We start from the raw sequence: 17,186 nt of genomic DNA, 5'->3' as shown, positions 1-17,186 counted from the left end.
AGACACTATAGGATTAAATGTAAGATCAGCTAGCAAAGATTTAGTGTCACATATAAAGAAAGCACCTCCTAAGAGTTATTTTGTGTTGTTTAAGAGTGGTGTCTTACTGACTCCAAAAGTTCATGGGGCCATTAGCACCTTGCCAGATCATACCTGAAACTGGGAGAACAGCATGTGTTTTGTAGGGTTGTAGTGCTTACAAGAGCTCTTCTGTTTATATATTTTTACCTTAATCCTGTATTTTTTTTAATACTGTTTTTTTACCTTAACTTTGTAGCATGAACTCTTATTCAGACTGTTTTTCCTTTTTTCTTAGCTCTAGAAGATCCTACTCAGGTCACAGTCCTTATTTTATTATAACTTGGCAGAAAAAGGCAGGAAAGAAACTGTTTGATCTGAGAGAACCATACTTTTTTTTTTTTTAAATAAACTCACATAATCAAGCAACTGAAAGAAACTATGTCACAGTGACTTTAACCAAAAATAATCTTGTTTAAACCAGTTTGCATTTAAACTTGGAAAGAACCCATCATGGTATCTTCCACACCCACAACATAACCCGGAGTACCATTCCTTTGACTGGAATTGAATATCTAATCTTCAGCCCATAGATTAGACAAAGCTGTCTTCCTAAATGCCCTTCTGCTCCTTGGCCTTTATTTGCTTCTCCTCAGTTCATCACCTTTCTCTCTGTGAGGAAATCACGATGTAGATAATGTTTTGCCAAGAATCTGGCAGAGCTATCTTTCTTCTCTATTTTTTTTAATCACGTTGACTAATGCTTCTGTTCCAAAAGCTCAGTGTTTCCATGGGCAGGGTGGACAATTTAAGAATATATGCATATATACTTAATATATAAGCTGTCAAAACTTTAAAAGGATACTTGAGAGGATTATTTTCTTTTCTACCTAGCTGTGAAAATAGGCTACTGCTTTAAATATGTAACCACTGGCTCCAGGCTATCTGTCCTCCTAGCTCCCTTTGGACTTCGAAGCTTTGGCAAAAAATTGACCTGGGTTTGAACTGTCCCAGAGTCAAGTTTTCAGAAATAAAACCTGACCTGAGCTTTGTGAAGGCTGAACTACTCCCAGTTACATCTATCTGATGTAGATGTGTTCTGCCCATAAGCTTGTAATCTTTGAGATACAGGAAAACAAAGGCTTGAGGTAGAATTGTCTGACAATTCATCACAACTGCACAGAGCTGAATCTCAGCTTGAAGGTTTCTATAAATGTGCTGTCTGAGCTGTTTTATAGTGATCCACAGAGTGCATGAAACTTTGTGCTTGGAAAATATATTACCAGTACGGTTGTGTGTTCCAGTACTTTTTCTCCAGATGTCTTCTTAAATATATTCTAATTTTTTTTTTTTTAAACTTTGGGCATGTCTTCATTTATACAGAAATGTAAATTAACCTCAATTAAGATAAAAAAAATGAACATTAGTTTTTAATGAAATATAACTGTGTTATATTGAACTGTGTTGCACTGAAAAATAAGCATCACTGAAATGTAGTCATCTCATGAAAAAATTCCCTTTGCTTCTGGTGAATGCAAAGTGGCCATTGAAAACACCTTCTGCTGTGCTCTATTTCAAATGTTTTTGGTTTCATTCATGCTTCCTTCAAAATGGATATGTGGAAAACTAGAAGGACCTGATAAAATGTCTTCATCCATTTGGATTGCAATGTCTGTGTCTCTACTGTGTAGCATCTAATCAACATTAGGCTTTATAGCTGTCTAGTATTGCCAGGATGTCTAGGAACTTCTTTCCATTGATTAACTAAATATTAGTCCTTTCATAACATCTTCCCTATGAAAGAAGGGAAGTAATAAGTTGGCAAGTTAGAAAAAAGTATTTAGCTGTTCCTACTGACCAGGGACTTCAAATCTGCATAAGTAGGGAGGAATTTAAATTGAAACAGTGGACCGTTTCTGACACACAGCATAATTTTAAGTACCAACCAGAAAAACAGGTCCTTAATGAAAGACACAGATCCTGAGCACTTGCTGTGCTCAAGTTGCAGTCAGGGGCCAGCAGCCTGCAAGGAACTCTGTCTGGCTGTGCTTCCACTGCCTGCTGTGGGGCATGGTGGGGAGGCTGTCCATTTGTAGAGGATTCCACATGCTTCAAGTCCTTCTGGAGCTAGCGGTGGTCTCTGATGGCCACAGAGTCGGAGACCGATTATCCAGTTGCAACAGCTGAGTCCCTGAAGTTAGACTGAATGAATCTAGGCTTACTCATTGCTTATGAGCAAATGGTGATCTTTTGGGATACATGGGCAAGACAAAAGGACAGAGTCCTTGTGGTAACCGCTGGCATTAGTCGGTTTAGACACTTTACTTTTTTTTTTTTTTTGTCTGTTTTTACATCTCAGAATAGTTTACATCTCACAATGCCTGCAGGTATGTATGACAACTGTTACAGTGTATTTACTATATTTCTTTTCTTTCATTCCTGTTGTGAGAAGCTACCAGATGAGAAACAACTCAGAAGTGTAAGTGGGGAGGATCACTATGAGCATATATATGTGAATACAGTTATTAACTGTTTCTTCCAATTAGCTGTTACAAGGATTTGGGATGGAAAATAGCCAAAGGTGTGTCAGAGCTGAGTGTTTAAAATGAATTCACATAGAGACAAAAGTCATACATATCTTTTAATCATTGAAATTTAATCACACTTAAACTTCTCCAGTGAGAGGCATTTGCTGTCATGTCAAATTAAAGAAAAAAAAAAAAGAGAAAGAAAGAAACAAACAAAAGGGAACTAAAAAAAAGAAAAGAACCTGAAAAATGGCTATATGTATCACATGAGCACTTTTTCAATTTAGAATCCTGATTTTGCTTTTAAAGGTTTATAGGCCTTTTAGATAGGTATATTAGCCCATAGGAGACAGGCTGTGCTTGAACTGGAAAACTGGAACTGGAAGCTGGTGTAAAACCTTTGTTATTCTGAGCTCCTGTTGGCTGCTATTGGCTGAGGGACATAATTGATCAGTCCTCTCTGTAGGAACATGAATAGGCAACCCATCAGGGGCTACAGCGGAAACTGTAATCCCGGGATTTAAAATGGCATTTAACCTGTGTTAATAAACAGGTAGGGAATATATGACTGAATGGCTAAGGATTTTGTAGGTTATGTTGTTGAAGAGATCCTTGAATCTGATACAGGTTTTGCAGTACAAATATCTTTCTTGAAAAATATGTATGAGGAATCCAGAGGAAGTAGAAAAGGAATTGCTCAGATTGAGGTTAAATGACAGCTTGATTTCACAGTTGTCACTACCAACTTGTAGTTTTACAAATTCATAAGTCTGGAAAATTTATGAACTCCTCCTTCCAAGGGGACAGCATCATTTCTATGTTGCTTAAAACAAACTTTAAATACTGAATAACTTGCCCTTGGTGATTGGACTCTTAACAGCTTATTTAAGTTTATAGAAAGCAGACATGCTTTTCCATGCTTGCCACCAATTCTAGCCTGTTATTTGACCTGCAATACCTGATTCAGTATTGTTTGCTAGATTATGTATTTACATATTCTTTATAAAAGCAAACTTTGTCACTTGGTACCAGGACTTGGTGTCTATGCCTATTTGGATTGTTGTGGGAAGAGCCTTTTTCCTCACCCTGACATCCTTTTTTATTTTAAGGACTAAATGCTAGCAAAATGTTATTTTTCAAAACAAAACTATTTTTGCTCTGAAGGAAAAACATCTGAAACCACGATAATTTCATGGCTTTTTTTTTCTGTTTCTGAATCAAAAATAGTCATGCTGATGCAGCCTAGAGGCTGAATGGTCTCGGTGCCAATTTATTATTTGGTGTGGCTACAAGTTATAAAGAGTATATCCTGTTGAAAATGGATAGATCTGAAAAGGAATTAAGCACCAAATTGTTCTGGGTTTTGTAAGGCCATGCAAATGCTGAAAGTAGTGACAATGTCTCTAATAAGTTTGTAGTAAGACTAAATGTGGAAAAGAAGCTTGTTCACTATTCTCCTGTTCTTAGGAGTTGAAAAAGGGAATTATGATTGCAGTTGTAAGACTTTGGTTAGGATCATTTAGATTTGGCTCATCTCAGCATGATGTGAGATAGTCAGTGCTCCAGAAGATAAATATCATTACCCTCTTGAGATCCAACAGATTAGTAATAAGCACCCTTGCTACTTTAAGAGATCCAATAAGAATTATATAACCAAAAAAAATAATTGTAAGATACTGAATTTTGTCTTTTGTAGTGATCCAACTCAGTCAAGTGTATGGTTTTGCTCTTAAACTGTGATAGTAAAAGACCTGCAGCTACAGATGGGTCTGTATATGGCTATGCCAGTATGACAGCACTTCTATCATAGCTTATCCTCATACATTTATACTGAACAGTTCTTTCAGTAGTGTTTTGTAGCACTTGGAGAAGCACTTGGATTCCTTGGAGAAGGAGAACTAAGAGGTCATGGGAAGGCAAGAGAAGGAGGTAGAGAAGCAGTGGGCTTCTTCCATCAGCATGTCTCAGTACTGCACATGTATTCCTGCAGTGTGGCAGTGCAGTCCTCCACCAGGGAGAAATCTGTCTCTACTAAATATACTGATTTCGAACAGAAAGAGTTAGTGGTACAAAACCCCGTGTGTAAACTAAAGTCCTACACCTCCATTCTCTGTGCTTTGTTCTTCTTGCTCAACCATTTGTACTTTAATTGTAAAACAACCTTTCTTCTGTTGTTTCTCTCTCTGTTATTTTGGCATTGCTGCAAGCTTCAAATTGCTTCTCAGTTGTGCTGTTTTTTGTGTATGCAATCCTTTACTGGTAGCAAAGACATGTGTAGAACTTGAGTCTTTGATATAAATGAGTTACACAGTCATATGACTTCCAAAGCAGGACAGAGTAATCAGGTTTTTGGTTTTTTATTGACTATTATGAATTTGGAATATATTCTTGTTTGAGTGGTTGGAATAATGTAAAAAGCTAATACAAGATTGGGAAGTATCTTATGTCCCTTTTGTTGCCAATCTTGGGTCTGGAAGAAATTTTTAAGCACTAGATGTTGGCTGCATTTTAAGTTTTTCTTGTAGTTCTGAGTGGGGATCAGGTGGGTCAAATAACAGAGATCTCCTGCTCTTTGTTCCAGGAACAGAGTTTATATTTTTACTGTTTAGGTTGTGGTGATGTCCGAAACATGCTGGAGGCTTTCCAAACTGGAAGAAGGAAGTCATACCTGCTTGGAGAGTTCAATTGTTCCAGATGACAGAGATTGAGAAAGTGTCCAGGAATAGTAGTGCTGTGCAGAAATGCTGGTTGTGGTCAGCATGATAACTGGCAGTCTATGTTGCAAAATGTTGAAATAACTGGTGCCAGTATTTACCAAAGGAGAGCTTTAAGAACATGTTGGACAAACATCTTTTAGGTGTGGTTTGCGTATAGCCTGTGCTGCTGTGGAAGAGGAGACCTCTAAGTCCTTCCAGCTCTCCATGGCGCTCTCCAGTGCAAAGCTTTCTAACTGCAAATGCTTCTATCAGCTTGGGATGCTGAGCTTACCCACCAAAGTGTTTGCTGTCAGCAATGCTTCATTTTTGGTCGGATAATCCTGTTTTATAGAGTTACAATGTTGTGTGGACAAAGAGATCAAGGCCAGGTTGTGCATTTTAATAATTTTTTTCCCCTGTTTTCTGGGTTTAGGCAGCGTAAAGTGATTCCTTTTTTGGGGAATTTTGAGTTTTGGCATGAGGAAGTTTATGTAATAAACCAGATAGATTAGTAGAATAATTAATAAACTGATCTAGTAAACTAGATTTATTAGTTAACAAAACAACTTAATTGGGAAATATAAGGGAAAGGTGGCTTCTTGTGTAAGATGTATTTCTAGCAGATACATTCTGGACAGGCAGTAAGGTAAGTTATATTCATCCATAATAATTCTTTTGTTTGTTTTTAATATTTAAGCATAAATCAGCTCAAGAGGGAAATTTCAGAATATAGCTGTTCCTCAAGCACATGGATTGGTCCAGATGAAGTCAGATATTCTAATCAAACCTTCAGTCAAGGTAAGGGGAGCTATGTGATTGATACCTGGGAAGAAAGTGAAATAACTTGAGGCGATATCAGGGTATATTTGCTCATAACACAGGTTTTCTTTAAAGTAATGCAGTGCTCCCTTCTGACATATCAGAACTAAGTTCCATATTTGAGCCAAATGTGCTGGGAAGATCCTGACTTACTGCCTCTGAAAGGAATGGGGAAAGAGCCCTGCTGAAGTAGTACTGTTGCTTTTCTTTGGCTTAAATGGCTGTAGTTTCTCTTTATTTAGATCAGGATTAACATCACAGAGAACCAGACTGGAGAGAACATATATTCCTTATTTTCCTGGAAGTGCCTCAAATGCTGAAGCTGTAATGAAAACTCTGCTTTTTAAATAAAGTTTAGGCAAATGAGAACTACTACAAATTGCATTTTTGTAAAGGAACCTTTTAATATTTTGTATCTCTGCACATGTCTTTGTCTGTGTTGCAGCTGCTGCACTTCCAGTTGAAAATGGGAAGTAAGGGATCACATATCTTTTTGAACATGGGACTTGTGAAAAATTTGGATACATATCCCTGTGCACTGCCTTGGCATTTTATTTCATCCTTAGCTGTTGAATGGCAGGTTCTGCAGTTGCCAGTGGCCTGATTATTCCTATGCTGTAAGCTCCACCCATCCTGGTTTGTGTTTCCTCTACAAAAGGCCTGTGTTGAGTAGTAACAGTCTGAATTGCAGGTTGAAAGCTTGGCAATAGCAAAGCTATGAGTGCTTGGAGGAGGCTGTATAGCTAGAATAGGATGGTTTGCTTGGAAAGAGATGCTAAAATTGTGGAAAAGAATGAAGAAATAGTCTGAGAATAGCTGTGCAAGGACCATAGCCAGAACTGTGGACTTTCCAAGTATAGAGCATTTGAATCCTTTGGGGACCCAGAAGGAGCCTCAGTTTCTGGCTCCATCTCTGTAACTGTAAAAATACGGGTTCAGATCCAGACTCTTCATCTGTTTCTTATGCACGTAATAGCCTGAACCTTAATCTTGAAAATCAACACCCTAGACTATGGAGAAAACTACAGTTGGGTCTTTTGTTGTAGTTTTTAGAAAGCTGTTGTAGAGTAGAGCAAGGTTCTTACAGTAATGCTGAGAGGCTTAATGTTCAGCAAGCAAGGAGTCATGGCTGAAGAGTGCATAATGCAATTAAAATACTGAAAAAAAGTCTAAAAATAATTAGTTGTGTGCACAGCTTTCTGCCATTGCCCTATCCCTGTGTATTCACTTCCTGCCATCCCCAAAATGTTGTCTAAGTCAATTTTTAATATATAGTGTTTGTTGAAACATTGGATTCTTGGCTGAATAGATATGGTCAAGTCTATCTGCCAGCACCCATGTTTCTTAACTGATAACCTAATTTTTGTAACCATTGTAGAACTGTATATAGTTTTAAAAACAATTCCAGAACTGCATCCATCAATCAAATAGGTCTATTGTATGAATAAATTGGAAAAAGTTGTGTAATGGTGCAAGACGATCCTCCTCAAATCATAGAGTCACAGGATATCCTGAACTGAAAGGGATCCACTAAGATCATCAAAGTCCACCTCCTGGCCCTGCATCACACCAACAATCACACCATGTGCCTGAGAGCATTGTCCAAATGCTTCTTGAACTCTGACAAGTTTGGTGCCATGACCACTTTCCTAGTGAGCCTGTTCCAGGGTCCAACCACCTGCTGGCTGAAAGCCCTTTTCTACTATCTGACCTAAAACTCCCCGGACACAGCTTCAGGCCATTCCCTCAGGTCCTGTCACTGGTCACCACAGAGAAAAGATCAGTGCCTTCCCCTCCTCTTCCCCTCACAAGGAAGTTGTAACTGCAATGAGGTCTCCCCTCAGTCTTCTCTTCTCCAGGCTGAACAGACCAAGTGACCTGAGCTGCTCCTCATAAAGCTTCCCCTCAAGGCCCTTCATCATCTTTGTTGCCCTCCTTCAGATACACTCTAATGGCTTAATATCTTTCTTATCTTGTGGTGCCCAAAACTGCACACAATATTCAAGGTGAGGCCTCACCAGTGCAGAGCAGAGCAGGACAATCCCCTCCCTTGACCGGCTGGCGACGCTTTGCCTGATGCCCCCCCGAGACATGGTTGGCCCTCCTGGCTGCTGACTCATATTCAACTTGCCATTAACCAGGATCCCCAGGTCCCTTTCCATGGCACTGCTTTCCAGCCTCTCATTCCCCAGTACATACATCAAAACATGACACTGGAGAATGCGGGCATAGATCCCGCTACCTTTTGCATGCTAAGCGAGCACTCTACCGTTTGAGGTAATTCCCCCATGCACAATCAAAAAAAAAAAAAATCAGATAATATATATCATGTATATGGCTATTGTATAAATAATAGTAATTCACCATTTCTGGAAAGTGAATGTACAAGTCTGGTTTGTTGTCTGACACTTGAATATGTATATTTAATTCCTTGCATATAGAATGAAATTTTGTGTATTACATCAGCAATTACCTGCTCAACTGTGCTACATTTTGGTTTAGCTCTGCGGTGTTGGTTGGTTTGAGGACTCCTGAGTTCTCTTCACAGCTTCATTCCTGATTAGTTTTGGGCAGATCATTAATACCTATTACTTCTTTTTGCCCATTTGTTACATGGCTGTAATATTTTACTTACCAGGTTTATGGAGTGCAGATAGACTTAATTTTAAGAAATTATATGAGGCTGGAGCTCCAGAAGTGTGGCCTTACAAACTGAAATAGCCCAGTGTGTATATCAGTGACCTATAGTTTTGACTATTGCTATAAGGTCAATCCTTATTTGGCTTTGAAGGACATTAAGACAGACATACCATTAGTCTTTTTTCCTTCAAAGTATGGTAAATCTGGCAGCTTTGTGATAGCTGATTGGTGCTAAGTGAATGCCCATACTAAGGAAGGTTGTGGGGACGGAGTCTCTGCAGGAGTTGACAAAATTAACCTGGAATCAGCAGAATACTAGAAGCATTTCTAGGAAACTGCCAAGAGGATTGCTCTTCTTCATATGTACAGGTATACAGGAGCTTTGTATGGCAGGATAATGGGATTGATCCTTGTTTCCATTTTTGGTGTTCAAACCAATGAACATGGAGTGTGGATTGATCCAGATTTCTTTACTGCCATTGGAGCTGCCTCCTTTTTCAGTGGAGTGTCAAGACTTACCATCTCCATCACTGTGATAATGGTAAGTATGTTGAGTTTTCAGGTATTTTTGTAGCCAAGGTTGAGTTGAGTATTTGCTGCTGCAGCTAAATAAACCACCACTGTCCCATGCACATTGAACCAGAGAGAAATAAATTATTGGCCTGTCTGTTTCAAGCTTGCCTGAAAAAGTTTTTTTGTTTTGTTTTGGGGGTTTTTTGAACTTTTACCTGTGAAGTGTAAGTTTGAAAATAACACTTTGACTGAGAAATTCTTTCTCCTATTTTTAATTTTTTTGAGGTTACAGAAATGATAATGCCATCAGTGGTTTACAAACAAGAAAAAGGATGTTTCTTCTGGATTAGGAAACAATAGTAGATCACTCTGCTTGCCTTGTGAATTGACTTCCATGAGGTATGAGGGCCTTGTACAATGTACCTATTAATGCTGGGGTTGAATATGGGTTTCTGGATGGAGTAAGTGAAGGACTTCCAGTAGTATAGGCAAGTGATCCAATGGAAAGCTTCACAGGTCTCTCTGGTCAAGTTATGCCTCATAGATTTCAAAATTTTGAAATTCATTTGGAACACATTTAATATTTCTGTTTCCTGGTCCCCTCCTCTTATAACAGAGCATCTTGAGTCTGCACTACAATACTTTCCAGGCAAACTTCTGGAAGCTAAAGTATTTGCACATACTACTCTTATACTTAGAGAGGATATTCTTTGCTCTCCTTGATTGCAACACCTGGGGATGGTGAGTTGTAAGGCACAGCTGCAACTCAGCTTAGTCAACAGAGAAGTGAAGTTGAGGTCACAAGGGGGAAGTTTTCGTTCTTCCACGGCAGGACATTCAAGGCCTGTGAGTATTAGTGTGTGTGGAAATTTCACCCATGACTAAACCCAGACTTGGCTACCCACCTGGCTTTGCCCAAAAGGATCTCATTAAAATCTTTGGAAATGTCAGAATTCACACGGAGTGACTAAACCTGGATTTTCCCTCCTAGTACACTGTTGCACAGTGTTTGATTAAGTAGCTGTTTATTGGCACTCACGCCAAGTTGCATCCATGTTAGTGGTAGGTTGTGTAAATTGCTTAGGAAGTTTTTTTTGTTTGTTTGTTTGTTTGTTTTTTTGTTTTTTTTGGTTGTGTGGTTCTTTTTTTTATTTTACATTCTATCTTGAAAGGTGTTGTATGTTCATAAAAACTTCTCTATTGTGAAATAATAATTAGATTGGTTATGGAAACAGTCCTCCTTCAGTATCTTCTTGGTGCTTTAGCACTTACTTATCCTTTAAGTAAAAATGGACTCTGGTATTTCTACTTCTGTCCTTGGTGTTATGCATCTTTTGGAAGTTACTGTATGAATTATTGGCCAATTGTTGGCCTTCAAGTCTTTAAGACTTGAAGGGGGGGAAAGCTGATGCTTGAACACTAGATGTAAGTTTTTTGAGAGCCCCAATTATGACTAAATGTAATGTCTTTTCCAAAGTAGGCCTGAATTTTCTTGCAATGGCTCAATATATTTTAATTTAAATATCATTTGTAAACCATTACTTTGCAGTCTTTCTGCACCTATAAGTTGTTAGTGGCAAAAGCAGTTGATTGACATCTTCCTTAGATCGTGAGGCTGAGCTTTATCACAGAGAAGTGAGAGGTGATTATGTGCCAGAACACTTGCTGGTCTTGGATGACAGAACTGCTTTTCATTCAGTTCTAGTACAGAGAAAATTCCTGCATTTTATTTGCTTCAGTTTCTCCCTACCTGCCGCATTACCTGCACTTATAACTCTGTTTTCAAAGTGCCTCTGTGGTCGTGCACATACAGCATATGCAAAACAATAGCTGGAAACTCTTAAGAGAACTGGAGGAAATTGAGTTGAAAAGGCACTGGAAAAATGATGAGGATTGTGTTGCAGTGTGTTCTGAATTCCCCTAGGTGTCATGTTCTAACTCTTCTGTCCCTCTCTCTGCAGAGGCAGATTCTGTTTCAATTCATGTTCATCCAAGATAAATAGCTGCATTGCTTGAGGAAATATTAATTTTTGGGGAGAAAAAAGGTCTTGGACATGACAATGCAAACACATAATTAAAAGGTTGTGCCCTCAAACCATAAAATGCACATATTTTTCCTATATTGTGTGATGGGTTCAAAAAGAATTGAGAATGTTTGCTTTGGCTTTTCACAGCCTTCCATTTGGAAACAGTTATGAATGTGGGACTTGTAGTGAACAGGTTTGTAAGATGCTTTTTTTTTCTCATGGCAGACCCCACAGGCATCTGCCCACCTCTTCTTTCTTGGCTGCCAGTTTCTACCCCCCATGCTGACATTTGACCCTCATCCTCAGCTCTTTGTGGCAAACAGTAGATGTGGTGACATTTTCTTTGGCAAGTACAAGGAATAGCCTTATGACTTGCCTTCCCACAGCTTTCTGTCTCCCACGTCTTTTAAGTGTCATGTATCCTGGGCTTGCAGGACTAGGGGTGCTCTAGATGTGGAAGAGGAATAGCATTTTCCTACAGTGTGTTTGCTCTCTGGCTTATTCTGTATTTTTATCATTCTTTTATTTTTGATTCTCAATAACAATGCCTCACAAGTGTTAAAGAGGAAAGCTGGCTCAGTATTGGTGTTCTATATATAAAAAATATATATAATATATATATTAGTGTTCTAGGCTAGCGTAGTATTAGTGTTCTTGTACAGTACTGTTGATGCCCTTGTGTGCAAGCTGAAAGAAGCTTGATTTGCACCAATTTGGATCCTTTGTCCCATGAATTGTCTTTCTTTCTATTACACATGACAGAAAATAACCCTGAGTCTCACCTCCTTTCTTGCCGGTTCTGTTCAAACAGAATTAAAGCAGAATATCAGTTTATTGGCCTAAATTATTTCTTCAAGAAATCTCTTCTGATGGACATGAGGAATGCAATTAATTCTGAAAAGGTTTAAACTCACGACACTCCTTTGAGTGTGAAACACTGAAATACCAGCCTTTTGACAGATGTAGACTAAAGGAGAAAATAGAGTTTTCCTTAGGATTTGGAAAGGGAAATGCAATGTCCTTATATAAACCAAAGGGAAATCTTCTTAGGGGATTGAATCACCCAAGGTCTGTCCCAGAGTCTCTTGCTGATGGTGGGTGTGGCTGTTGTGAATGAATGGGTTGTGCTAATGGGCATGATGTTGGTCCTGAATTAATATGACCATCTGATGGGGGTTCAGAACATAATGAAAAGTTGCTTGTTGATGTCTTTCTGAGTCTGCAATATGGCAGAAATAACAAACTGTATGGAAAATTGTCTGGTTCTTAAGATGGCATTGAAGACTCAGACATGAGGTTTGTTTGTGCTTTCTGTTCTTTAATGCCTGTGTCAAGACAGGTATGCTGGCAGAGCATTGTATATAATAAATTACACTGCTGTAAGTGACCACTGTCCTATAGTTAGGAAATCTAGTATATTTGTTATACACGTTCCATTAAGAAACAAAAATGAACAATTTTTTTTCCATAATTTGAATACCTCACTTAGAATCATAGAATCATAGAATCGTAGAATCAGGTGGGTTGGAAAGGACCTCTGAGATCATCAAATCCAACCCTTGATCCACTACCGCTGCGGTTACTAGGCCATGGCACTAAGTGCCACATCCAGTCTCTTTTTAAAAATGTCCAGGGACGGAGAACTACTTCCCTGGGCAGCCCATTCCAATGTTTGACCACCCCCTCTGTAAAGAAATTCTTTCTAATATCTAACCTAAACCTCCCCTGGCACAACTTGAGACCATGCCCTCTTGTCTTGCTGCTAGTTGCCTGGGAAAAGAGACCAACCTCCACCTGGCTACAACCTCCTTTCAGGGAGTTGTAGAGAGTGATGAGGTCTCCCCTGAGCCTCCTCTTCTCCAGGCTGAACAGCCCCAGCTCCCTCAGCCTCTCCTCACAGGACTTGTGCTTGAGTCCCTTCACCAGCCTAGATGCTCTTCTCTGGACCTGCTCCAGCACCTCAATATCCTTCCTGAACTGAGGGGCCCAGAACTGGACACAGTACTCCAGGTGTGGCCTCACCAGTGCTGAGTACAGGGGAAGAATCACTTCCCTGGACCTGTTGGCCACACTGTTCCTGATATGGGCCAGGGTGCCATTGGCCTTCTTGGCCACCTGGGCACACTGCTGGCTCATGTTCAGCTTCCTGTCAGTCCAAACTCCCAGGTCCCTTTCTGCCTGGCTGCTCTCCAGCCACTCTGTCCCCAGCTTGTAGTGCTGCAGGGCGTTGTTGTGGCTGAAGTGCAGGACCCAGTGCTTGGCCTTGTTGAACCTCATCTCGTTGGAATCAGCCCAACTCTCCAGCCTGTCCAGGTCCCTCTGCAGAGCCCTCCTGCCTTCCAGCTGATGGACACTCCCCCCCAGCTTAGTGTCATCTGCAAATATTTTGTAATGTATACTTCCAACATGCTTCACAGCAGTATTACAGGTCATCTTGAATAAGTGCAAAAAAATAGCTGTATCAGCAGGTAGTAACAACTAAATCCTAACCTCTTCTCTGTCTGTGTATTCCTTCAGTACTTCTATTTTAGGTGAAATGTACTTACCTGAAATTACAGGCAGGATGTATTGTTGCAAATTCTGGGGTTACCCTTCTCATTTTCTCTGAGAAACTGGCTCTCAAGAAACTTAAGTCCTTTCACAGGAAATTTCAGTAGAGCATTGGCTGTGGGCCCTTAGATGGGGGCTGTAGATGTGACAGACACACGTTGTTTTACAGATGTGATGTGAGAATACAGCATAGACAACCACCCAATCCAGATAACTAGAGAGAAGTTATAAGAAAACCAGAATAGTGATACAAGATAGAAAAGTAGCACAAGACTTCTTAAATAGATGTCAAATCTGCCTGGTACCAGCGCAAGTTTTTCACAAGAGAGCTGTGCTCCTCAGTGGTTGTAGGATGCAAGATGCTGCATTTGAAACCATTTGCAGAAAGGATGATGCAAGCACAAAGGATGTTTTTGAAAATGTTGACACAAATATGAATTCTGAATTTTCCTTGGTGATCGAAGACCTAACAGTGAAAACAATCCTGGCTGCTCATGGCATTGCTTTTCTCTGTTCCTGCTAAAGAGCAAGGGGTGCAGGAATTCTCATTGATTTAAATCAAATTTCTTTTCAGTGAGGCCTGATCTAATTGATGATAGCTCTAATCTGCAGGTGAAGATGGTAACTTGTACATTAACTGGGCAACAAAATTGTGATATGTATCACTCTTGGATTAAATGTAAATGTTAATGGGTGTAAATTCTATGACTTCTTCTTGACTAGTGGGATGCCAGCAGAAGTCTGTGTAGCTATGCCTTTCAGCATGCTGAGAGTAGTGTTGTTTTTCACTTCAGGTTCCTCTTCTGTAGTGGTGGAGAGCCATGGACTAGATTGGCAGCTGCTGTGTTTGGGTCTTGGTTGTTTTAGAAGTAGAGACTGTTTTAGTAGAAATGCTGGGTTGCCCAGTGAACTGCTTTTCCTGTGATATTTTGCATTTCTGTCAGAACAGGAATGACGTGTCTTCAGTTCTTGGTTCCAGCTGCCTGCTGCCCCCATTACCTCTTGCTGTTATACTTGGCTGCTAGCAGGGGAAGGTCTCCCTGAGAAGGTAGACCTCATTATTCCTCGCTATGTGACACATAGTGCCCTTTTGCCTCGAGCAGCCTCCACGTCCATTTGGGTGGTGGCTGTTTCTGCTGCCTCGACCTTCTGCTTTTCCCTCTTCTCCTTGAGCTGGAAACTAAGGATTAAAGCAGCTCACAGTATGAAATGGTTTGTCCTCCTCTGGTATATAAATGCCTGTGACTGTTATGTAGGCAATGAGGAGAGCCTGCAAAGGGAGCTGGATGTTACTCCAGCAGGTGCTCTGGCAGAGCTGGCAGGACTTAGAGGTGCAAAAGGTTTTCAGTGCAAACTATGCCTTATGTGACACTTATTCATGTGCTTGCTGTCTTCTTAGATCTTGCTCTGGTAAGAGAAGGGCCAAGGCCAGGCTGGATGGGGATTTGAGCAATCCTGTCTAGTGGAAGGTCTTCCTGCCCATGGTGGGGGGGTTGGAACTAGGTGATCCTTAAGGTCCCTTCCAACAGAAACCATTCTGTGATTCCATAAAGGAAGCAATAAAAATACCCCTTAAATATCTGACTTTAAAACACCAACTAGACTGTAGGTGTCTTTCTGTAATTCATAGTTTCCACCTAGTTTGTCATATTTTTTTTGGGTAAATTATTAAGTGAAAAAAAGTGAGTGCTAGCACAAAGCTGGGCTTGTGTACCTGATGTTCTTTCCAAATAGAGTAGAAGCTGACCCCAAAGTGACAGGACTCGAGCTGCTGCATAGTTGTACTGTGAGCTTCAGAATATGGAGACTATTGGATCTTGGTCCATGACAGCTTTTCAGGGCAGGTCTTATGGCATGAGTGATTACAGGAAGCAGGATATTTTGCAAGATGTCAAATTAAATTATTTAATTGGTCCTTCTGGTCTTAAAAGAAACCAGTCTTGTTTTCGGGCCATAAAGCATGGTGTTAGATCTGGCTACTTGAAGAGAAGGGAGTTTCCTTCCAAACTCATAGTGCCATCCAAAGTGTGATCCTTTCCTTGATAAGGATTATGGTTTGCTGTGGTGTAAGGAGAATATTTCTCTGCGTGCTGAGCATGCTTTTGGCATAGAACAGGCCGAACAGGCTGATTTGAAATACATGAATTTCTTGTTCTTAGGAAAGATCTTATGGTCAAATAAGATTAATATGATTCTATGGTCAAATACAATAAAATACCTTTGTAGTTGGAGTGACTATAAACATGGTAGTCTGCAAGAGCTCATTTTCTCACCACCACCCTGGCTAGAATGATTTCAAAAAGTTTACTTCTCCTCTATTTTTGTCTGAAAATGAGGCCTTCAAATTTGTTTTTACAAAAACCTTGAACATTTCATCAAAAAACTGAACATCTGAAAAACAGAAATAAAGAAAAAATATTTAAAATGTCTTGCTATAAAACTTGGTTGTTTCATGTTATCATTTTCCTTTAAGGAATGAAATGTTTCCCATGAAGCAGTAAAGAAACTTTCTTGGTATGTTCAAGGAAGGAGGGGGAGGTGCATCATGGGAGGTGTAGTTTAATCTGAGAGGTCAAGGCAAATCCAAATTTAAAATTTGCAAGAGATGACAATATAGCATTCCAAATGAAGGCTTCTTGGGTTTTAACCTAAAAGATACTGCTCTGTAGGGATGATAAGCAATTTGTCAGGTCAATGGAACATTCCGTAAGAAATGTATGCTTGTAGGGAAAAGCCAAAGAAACCCCTTTTTTTCTTTCTGGATAGTAGCCTTGTGAACCCAACCCAAGAAAGTCAGAACAAGTCCCCTCTGATTCCTGTATTCATCATCTCTAAAGAAGAACTACAACTGTGGGACGGTTGGTTAGCCTGTAGGTAATTCCTAAATTAGAAGAGAATCCAGCTCTATCTCTAATATAGCTGTGTCAGCTTTGGTAGCAGGTTTTATCAGTAAAAAAAAAGGGACACGACTGAATTCAACATGGATTCAATTGGCATTGAACTTTTAGAAAGTTCAGTTATGCATCTGAAATATTGAAACTGAGACTGCATCTCTGTTTTAAATACGCACATTGGAAATTAAGTTGTAATTCGAGAAGATAGCATTTTTATATAGTCATTTTTCTGGCTCTAGCTTTCAGTAGCTTTAAAGGTATTTTATAAATAAAGGGATCTAGTGTATTCCAACATACAACTGTACATTTGGGACATGTAACACAAACCTTAGTGAAAGTTCATGGGAATTTAATTTGCAGAAGTTATTTTTAATTCACAGTATCTTATCTGTTTTCAATTTTTTTAAAGTACAAAATGCAATAGGGCTGTCTTATGTACTAATTCTTTGCCAAATTTAATTTGTTTCTAAATTAAAGACATTTTTCAGTTACATTGTCATG

At 39.5% G+C, this 17,186-nt stretch overlaps 1 protein-coding gene across 1 annotated transcript in view; it reads left to right on the top strand.

Moving 5' to 3' along the window:
* The window catches only part of LOC113984062 (chloride channel protein D-like), an 83,649-nt gene that overhangs the window by 23,049 nt on the left and 43,414 nt on the right, over positions 1-17,186 (top strand). The window contains 4 exon segments of the mRNA XM_027713764.1: positions 2,406-2,497; positions 5,940-6,040; positions 6,507-6,678; positions 9,071-9,242. Of these exon segments, the coding sequence (XP_027569565.1) occupies positions 2,406-2,497; positions 5,940-6,040; positions 6,507-6,678; positions 9,071-9,242 (537 nt within the window).

The sequence above is a fragment of the Pipra filicauda genome, unplaced genomic scaffold (genome assembly GCF_003945595.2).
Source record: "Pipra filicauda isolate LSUMZ 115617 unplaced genomic scaffold, ASM394559v2 scaffold175_size1500280_pilon, whole genome shotgun sequence".
Taxonomy (NCBI): Eukaryota; Metazoa; Chordata; class Aves; order Passeriformes; family Pipridae; genus Pipra; species Pipra filicauda.
The sequence above is the reverse complement of the archived record's forward strand: the minus strand, read 5'-3'. Positions and strand labels throughout refer to the sequence as shown.